The 8,684-nt window shown below is 53.2% G+C and overlaps 1 protein-coding gene across 3 annotated transcripts; it reads left to right on the top strand.

Annotated features, from left to right (window-relative positions):
- Positions 1 to 3,556: 3,556 nt before the first annotated feature.
- On the top strand, positions 3,557 to 8,091 carry BATF3 (basic leucine zipper ATF-like transcription factor 3). Of its 3 annotated transcripts, none has more exons than XM_068169600.1 (3): positions 3,557 to 3,642; positions 4,943 to 5,047; positions 7,476 to 8,091. In XM_068169600.1, exons 1-3 carry the CDS (start codon positions 3,607 to 3,609, stop codon positions 7,659 to 7,661), a joined length of 327 nt encoding a protein of 108 aa, XP_068025701.1. In that variant the 5' UTR covers positions 3,557 to 3,606; the 3' UTR covers positions 7,662 to 8,091. The 3 variants fall into 3 exon arrangements, with proteins under 3 accessions (XP_068025701.1, XP_068025700.1, XP_068025702.1); XM_068169599.1 differs by lacking the exon at positions 3,557 to 3,642 and adding an exon at positions 4,183 to 4,316; XM_068169601.1 differs by lacking the exon at positions 3,557 to 3,642 and adding an exon at positions 4,689 to 4,832.
- Positions 8,092 to 8,684: the final 593 nt, after the last annotated feature.

Genomic DNA, 8,684 nt, shown 5'->3' with positions numbered 1-8,684 from the left:
GATCAAAGCTGCAGGTACTGTTGTCAGTTCTAATCCTGGAGCAGGTGGTGACCCGAGTGTACTTCAGAAGACATGTTCACATTTTGGCTGGAGTAACCAGAAGAGTTCCCTTTACTGCCTTTGAACTGTTGTGTCAGGGCTACATGGTGTGTAAAAGAGGCTGCAGCTATGAAGCTGTGGGACATGGGGCTGGGGTAGTTTTTCACACTAACAGCTGCTTTGAGCATATCACAGTATCACTAAGGTTGGAAGAGACCTCCAGGATCATCGAGTCCAACCTGTCACCACAGGCCCCATGACTAGACCGTGGCACCAAGTGCCACATCCAATCCCCTCTTGAACACCTCCAGGGATGGTGACTCCACCACCTCCCTGGGCAGCACATTCCAATGACGAACAACTTGCTTGGTGGAGAACTTTCTCCTCACCTCGAGTCTAAACCTCCCCTGGCGCAGCTCTGTGCTGTGTTGCAGAGGGACCTCAACCGACTGGACAGATGGGCAGAGTCCAACAGGATGGCGTTCAACAAGTCCAAGTGCCAGGTGCTGCACTTTGGCCACAGCAACCCCATGCAGAGCTACAGGCTGGGGTCAGAGTGGCTGAGAGCTGCCAAACAGAGAGGGACCTGGGGGTGCTGATTGACAGCCACCTAAACATGAGCCAGCAGTGTGCCCAGGTGGCCAGGAAGGCCAATGGCATCCTGGCCTGCATTAGGAATAGTGTGGCCAGTAGGAGCAGGGAAGTCAGGTAGCAGGGGTCAGAGGACCTCCTTTTAAGTGCAGGTATTGTGATGAGCTAAACTCAATACTGGAATGCTCAGCTGTGTTATCAAAAACTTAACACAGCAAGTGATGCCTGCAACCAGCCATGCCTGGGATCTCTTCTTCCCACTGGCAGAAATACAGAAAATACTTGATTGATTTTCCCCCCTCCTTCTAGCAGCTTTTTGTCCTTCAGTTAACTTTTCATAGAAATCAGCAGTGTTGTGTAAGACAAGTGTCTAATCAGGCTTCTCCTGAAGTGTCTCAACATCCAAGCTTGCTATTTTTATCTGGGGGCAATTGGTATTGCATCAAGAAATGTCTGGTAGTTTGTCTTTATATAGCCTCTGAATTTTGTAAGAGAGCTCAGTGGTGGTGGGTGCTGGAGAGTTTGAGTTTCTGGGCTTGTGAGGTGGAACAGCTTGCTGGGTTTTGGCATGTGCTGTCAGTAATGTGGTTATTGCTCATGAGGGTGGGCCGTCCCTGCCCAAGAGAAGCTTGCCACTTGGAGCACTATCTGTGCACACTTCTGTTGCATGTAGTTTCTGAACAGAGGGGATTACAGATGTCATGCAGGGAAGCTCCTCTCCCAGAAATCTTCACATAGACAGCAGTGTCTGTTTGCAAGCTTGATCACACTGGTGCTCTGAAACCCCACTCTGGTCTGTGCTGTTCTTCAGGAGAGCCTCACTGTGCTAAGCTGCATTCAGTAACCATTCCCCATGGGCGTGTAGGCTGCTTCATGCAGACAACAATGGCTGATAACCAGCAGCTGTAAAATGGAGACTCAGTGCACCAGGCTGCTCTGTGGGCTTGGTTTCTCCTCCATAGAAACACTCTGCCTTGACTGCTGCATTACCTGGAATTACTGTGTAGGCATCTCTACAGATGTACCAGAGATAGCTTTAATACTCAGCAGAAACTGTTCCCATAAGCAAATTTTGACTTTTCATTTCCTTTGCTACTTTGAACCAGAGCAGACTGTATTCAGGTCAAGGGGACCATACTGTGACTTGTCCCATACTTGCAGGATCCTGGAAGCCTTACCCTGCAGCTGCTGGGAGTTAGTGGATGAAGCAGATATTTGTTCAGTACTGATTCATTCTTGGTAGGCCGCTCAGGACTCACTGCTGTTGGATGGCCTGCTTGTGCAGTTGCCATTAAGGGTAGACTTGCTCCTGGAACAGCACAAGAGCTTCATGTGGAGTCAGTTCAAAGTCCTTCAGTGAAAGGGGATTTTTTTTCCCCCCTGCAGATCACTCAAGGTATTTTGTCTGCATAGTTCATAGATTTTATTGCAAGACAACATTCCTGTTCCCTGAACTTATGGAAATGCCAGCTTCTAGTCATGTTTATTGCAACTGTGTTGAAGCTAAAGAGCCAGCAAAGAGCCCAGTGCTCTCTTCTTAAGCAGCTGTTCCAACTCAGTCTCTGCTCATGCCCATATTTTTGCTCTTTTTGACTGCATGAGCTGCAGTTAATTGGACAGCTTGGACTGTTTCAAGGAGCAATTGAAAGCAGTTCACCCCCTCATTCCTCACTGCCTGGCAGCTAGGGCTGCCTTCTAGGACAGTGGTTTGAATCCCCTCAGCTGAAGAACAGCACTGAACTGGGCTCTGGGCAACCTGATCTAGTTGAGGATGCCCCTGCTTACTGCAGAGGGGCTTGGACTAGAGGTTAGACCTTTGGAGGTCCTTTCCAAGCTAGACCATTCTATGATACTATGAACGAACACACACCTTCTGCCAGCTCCATGAGCACCCCTTTGGTAGAGCATCCTGGTGTTGGTAGAGCATCCTGGTGTTGGCAGGCTGGATGGCAGAGGAAAGGAGAAGTAGGACTACCTTTAAAGAAATCAAGGGGGGCTAGCAACATCCTGTAAGATGCTTGGGAAACCCAGCACAATCTAGGGATGCAGGTGAGGGCAGGGCACTTTGGCAAGAGTGCCCATCTGAGCTGTGGGTCCCCGTGGCCGTTAAGGTGGGGAAGACTCACAGGTACTCAGTTCTCAGGTTGGAGGAGCTGTGAGAAAGTGCAAAAGCAAAGATGTGAGTACACTGGAAGATGGAGACACAAGCTGCTTTGAGGTGGAACCTGCTCAGGATTGTCAGTCATGCTGATGGTCCTAGAGCCTACCTGGAAACCTGTGGCAGAGCACACACTTTGGTTTGACTTTTGGACTCCTGGGCCATGTGGTTTTCTCTTGCAGCATGAACTGCAAGATCTTCCTGAAAGGATAGTCTATATTGACTCAGTTTGCAAACTTTGTAACCTCATCTTCATCTAAGCTGGGTGATTCAAGCTTCTGGTGGCAACCAGAAAAATAGGGAAGTATCCAATTTATGAAGATACAGAGGGCTTTATAAGTGACAGTCCTGCAGCTGGTGTGCACTTAACCCTCCTCACATGGCCATGTGCTTCCCCCTGTGAGTTGAGCTTTCCCAGGAGTGCACATTAGGTACCACAAACAAATCCATCCATGTGCAGAGCAAGGGTGTTGTTGAAGTTACTTGTCCGTGCCAAACACCTCTCCTGCCTAAGAGCAGAGGGCCAGGAGAATGGGTCATCCAAAGTGTAAGGGAAGTATTTGGAAGGATGACGAAAAGCTGTTCAGTCAGAAGAGAATTTTCTCAATGGACCGGTCCCACGGAGGGAATTGTGTCTGCAGCAGCTGTCCCCAGCAGCCCTTGCCTGGTGTCGGCTTTACAAGAAGCCGGTGGCATTTCCTTATTATTTAAAGGAACAGGGCGGGTAGCGAAAGTGAAAATCGGTTTATCCCAGCGTGTCCTCAGCCCGTGAGCCCTGGCTGTCACTGCGCTGGCAGTCACGCCGCTCCCGAGAGCCGATGCCACAGCCGCGGGGCGGGAAGGAGCGGCCTGGGGTGAGCGATGGCGGGGGGCTCCGCGGGGGGAGGGCAGCGCCGGCTCCCGGGGACAGCCCGGCCTCCCCCGCCATGCCACAGCGGGGGAATTGCGAAGAGAAACGGCGGCGTGGATATTTCTGGAAACGGAAACCCAGAGGGGTGCCGGGCCCAGCTAGCCCCCGAGACTGGGGCTCTCTGGGGATTTTCAGACAGCTCCAGTCCGGCAGCGCCAAGCCCCGAGGACGCGGCCGCTCCGCCAGCTCCTGGAGCTGAGCGGACCCCGCGGTCCCGGGGGAGAGGCACGCTTGCCTGCGGGGGATGTGCTCAGGGCCGGGATGGCCGAGACAGGGAATTCCAGGCGGTCCCGGGGCTCCCGGTTCCCCGGGTGCGGTTGCCGCCGGGCGCCATGTGACAGCCATGCGGACGGCGAAGTGTCCCGGAGCGGAGCGGGGAGGCTCCCGCGGCGGCTCCGCCCCCGGGCCAGGGGGCTCCAGGTGCCGGGGCGGCCCGGGGCGGTGCGTCCAGCTTCCTCGCCTCGCCCCGACCCGCCCTCCCCTGCCAGCCCCGGCGGGCCGGGGGAGCCCTGCAGCGCCGAGCGCGGCTCCGCAGCCGGCGGAATGTCCGTCGCCGTCCCGCCGGCGGCGGCGGGGGACAACGCGCTGCCTCGGACCACGGCAGAGGGTAGCCAGCAGGTAGGAGAAGGTTCGGAGGGGCTCGGGGCTGTAGGCGGGCGGGCACGTGGGACTGAGTCACGCCGGGCAGCGCCGTGTCCGGGATGTCCGCCCACCCCAGCCAGGCATCGGCCCTTCCGTTCTCGGGAGAGCAGGGGAACCGTCGGCGGTGGGGGAGAGTTCCCTGCCGCCGGCATACGGGGCGGTCAGCGGCTTTTCCCACGCTTCAGGCAGCCCCGAGAAGCGCCGGGAGCGGAGAGGAGCTGCTCCAGCAGCTGCCCGCACCTCTGCCTTCGCGTCCGCGCTGTGCCAGGCAGGTGTCAAACGCAGGGCGGGAGCGCAGATCTCCGCCGGGGGTGAGGGGAGCGCAGCGCAGGCTCCCCCGTTAGCAGTGGAGCAGGTGTCTGAGGGGCTCTGCAGCATCCCTCAGGCATTCTGGCCGGCTTCCAGCCCTTCGCCTCGGGTCCCGTCTGTGCCGTGGAGCCGGAGGTTGCGCTGCCCTTTGCAGTCACTGTGCAGTCGATGGGCGGCCTGAGGGTAGGTGCTGTGGCATTGGGACCGTGTGCTCGTTCTCAAAACACCTGACTTTGAGTGTCTCCCTGTGCACCTTAAAATCTAGCGAAGTGCTTCTGGCTTATGTCTTCCAGAGTCACGAAGAAGATGACAAGAAGGTAAGAAGGAGAGAAAAAAACCGAGTCGCTGCCCAGAGGAGCCGGAAGAAGCAAACTCAGAAAGCAGATAAACTTCACGAGGTGAATGGGTACTTGATGTTTTGCAGGCACAGCTCAGGACTTTGCAATAATTGGGACTTCTTAAGCAGGCATGAGCCTGCCTTCACACTAATTCAGCTCAGAGAGCCGTGGGTATGTGGCAGAGACAGGCGTGCTGTGGGGTGTGTGGCTGGGAGCTTCAGGACACCGATGCTGATGTTGGACACTGTCTCCCTGGCAGTGTCACCGATAGCAGAGCTGCAGAGACATGGTCCTGCCCTTGCCTCACCCTCCCTGACTACCCAGTAAACCGGGCCACAGGGTTCCTCTGGGCTAAACCAAACCCATTTTATTCTGGATTAGTGTTAAGCTTGTCACTTTTGCTATGGCAGAGTCTTTACAGGCTTACAGTGGAGCAGGCAATGGAGGAGGAAGGGACCATGCTGCTTTGTGGCAGTGCTGCCTTAAGTCAGTTCATGTGAGACAGAAATGCCCAGCTGAAAAGGCTTCTTAGGAACTTCAAAACCTCAAAGCATGAGAGCTTGGTGTACTTGTGTGCTCTGATAATTCACAGTGGGTGTTTCAAAAAACCCACAGAAGTAGCTGATTCTTCCAGTAACTCTGAATACTTCGCAATATCGCAATGTGGTGTAGTTTTCTTGTGTTCCCAGGGCAAACACTGGAGGACAGGAATCCCCTTTCTCTGGTTTTGGATGTTACCTCACACAGACTGGTTTTATAGTAGCCCCAGCTGTGTTAGTTCTGCTGCTGCAATTGTGGCTGAGTCAGTTGTTCAGCTCTGGAGGTTCAGCACAGACTTGTATCTTTCTCAGTGTGGAAGGATCTGCTAACAGTCAGCAGAGGCCAAGAGGGACAGCGTGGGGAGTTTTGATCTTTCCATCTCCTCTGAGTCAGGGTCTGGGAAAGCCAGGTGCAGGCTGCTTCTGGAAAAGGGTAACCTCTGGCTTTTGTGAAATAATTTCTGGGCCCTGTGCCATCCTGTAGATCCTCTGATGTTCCTCCTGAGCTGCCTCATGCTGAGCATCTTCATACTGGGCACACAGATTTTTTCCAAGGTCAAGCACATCTGGTTGAATAGGAATTAATTCTTAGGAAGAACAACTTGATAGTTTCATCCCTGAAAATCAACTTACTCCAAAACTCAGCATCACAGGGTTTGAGGCAACAGAGGTGAGCAAAGCCAGAGTCAGGGATGGACAACTTTTCTGGCTGGAGCTGCTGTAATGTGTTAGGAGGACCATCTAGTGTGGGGTGTCCCTGCCCATGGCAGGGGGGTTGGAACTGGATGATCCTTGTGGTCCCTTCCAACCCTGAATGATACTATGACCATGCCTGTTTTACTCTGTGTGTGAGAGGTGTTGGGTGACAGAGGAGAGAGGCCAAGGGGATGCAAGTATCTACATAAAGAGCAGAAGTGGCAGTGCCAGGCTGCCCAGAGGAGCATTGCATGTGAGGTTCTCCCTTCTGACTGGTAAGGAGGCCTTTTAAGGTATGTGTAGGCTTTCAAGTTTGCTCTAAAGCTTTTCCAAGGAGGTGAGATTGAGTGAGAGAGTGTTGAGCCACAGGCCAGCAGCAAGGTGCAGACACCTGCAGGTTTTCCATGGGCTTGCTCTGAACCTCTAGGTCTCCTCCCTTTGGGATGAGAAGGCTTGACAGCAGGGACACTGGAGGCATGAAGTTAAAGAGCATGACATGCAAGTCTCACATCCATCACAGATATATGCTGCAGAACATCTCAGAAGTCCCCTGCAGTTAATAGCAGCTTATTCACTGTCAGAGAAGCCTTAGCTCAAAAGCAGCCCAGGTCAGGGGTAACCAAGGCAGTGGGCAAGCCACCTGGTGACAAAGGGGCTGGGAACAAGCTGTCATAATGCTCCTCTCCTTCTCTTCCTTCCAAACATCTGAGCAGGTTGCTCCAAGCCCCAGCCAGCTTGCAGGAGAGCGGCTGGCACTGGATGCATTGTGCTAAGTGTGCATCTCAGCCCCTGGCTAAGTGGCCTTTTTCTCCAGTGGCCTGGGGCAGGGACTGCCCTTTCCTTCCCGGCAATGCCAGACCCTGGGTTTTCCCAGCACCTACCTGCAGTTGGTGCTTTCATTTTCTCTGCTCTGACACTGCAGGGCTGCCCTGCTCGGCCCTTCCCAGCAGAGGCAGCACAGGACTGGAAGAGGCCACCACAGGGACTCAGCCATCCGTACCTGCAGCCCTGGGCTGCTGGGGGACCCTTGGGGACCAACAGCACCTCCTGGTCCTCAGAGTCATGAAAGGAATTAGGGTGTGGGCAGGGCACAGGTTGTGAATCACTTGCCCTGCTCCAGCACTCAGGCTGTATTTGTCTTTCCTTATCATTTTGCACACTGCAGTAAGAAACCACACAGCTTTTCTACAGTTGCATGAATATACTCAGGGTGGAAGCACTGAAAGGAATGTTTGGGTTTTTTCTTCTTCCAGGAGTATGAGTGTCTTGAGCAAGAAAATACCTCCCTGAAAAGGGAAATTGGAAAGCTAACAGATGAAATGAAGCACTTGAGTGAAGTGTTGAAGGATCATGAAAAGATCTGTCCACTATTGCACTGCACCATGAACTTTGTGACCATACCAAGGCCCGATGCACTCACCAGCTGCCTGCCAAGATGAGACCTCTCCTCTGTAGCCTTTAAATGGGATGTGTGAAAGTGCCATTAGCAAGGGATATCTGAAGAACTGCCCACTTGTGGTGCAGGCCTTCCATCAAAGAGTGTTGGACTTGACCATGCAGCTGTTCTCCACGTTGAAGTGTTCTAAATCTCAGGAAGACACCAGTAGGATAGAAAAAAAACTTCAAACTGCAACTTTGTGCTTGGCAGAATCTTTGAGCCATGGTTTTTCAGCCAGAAAGGTCAGAGTGCATCACAGCCCCCCACTGCACGATGGAATACTGACCTTGGGCTGGGATTGCTTTCTCCCACACATCCTCTGTCAGTAGCACTTTGTCAGTTGTCATCCATATATACCATGCTCTGGCTGCTCTGGTGGGTTTTGGGGTTTTTATCTAAGCAGTTTTGGTTAATAAAAGTGATGTCCCATCCTTGTGATGTTCTTCACAGTCTTCATAGAATCACAGACTCAATCAGGTTGGAAAAGACCTGAAAGTTCAAGTCCAACCTGTCTACTAAACCATGACTACTAAACCATGGCACCAAGTGCCACATCCAATCCCTTTTTGAACACCTCCAGGGATGGGGACTCCACCACCTCCCTGGGCAGCACATTCCAATGACTAACAACTCTCTCAGTGAAGAACTTTCTCCTCACCTCCAGCCTAAACTTCCCCTGGTGCAGCTTGAGACTGTGTCCTCTTGTTCTGGTGCTGGTTGCCTGGGAGAAGAGACCAACTCCCTCCTGGCTACAACCTCCCTTCAGGTAGCCATAGAGAGCAATGAGGTCTCCCCTGAGCCTCCTCTTCTCCAGGCTAAGCAAGCCCAGCTCCCTCAGCCTCTCCTCACAGGGCTGTGCTCAAGGCCTCTCCCCAGCCTCGTTGCCCTTCTCTGGACACGTTCAAGAGTCTCAATGTCCTTAAGTTGAGGGGCCCAGAACTGGACACAATAATCAATGCCTTTATACAGCTCTTCTTTTTCTTGACTGGTCACATCCACTGTCTAATGCTCATCTTCCTGTCAG

This window comes from Melanerpes formicivorus, unplaced genomic scaffold (genome assembly GCF_026170545.1).
Source record: "Melanerpes formicivorus ecotype bairdi unplaced genomic scaffold, bMelFor1.0.p_v2 SCAF_205, whole genome shotgun sequence".
Classification (NCBI taxonomy): domain Eukaryota; kingdom Metazoa; phylum Chordata; class Aves; order Piciformes; family Picidae; genus Melanerpes; species Melanerpes formicivorus.
The sequence above is the reverse complement of the archived record's forward strand: the minus strand, read 5'-3'. Positions and strand labels throughout refer to the sequence as shown.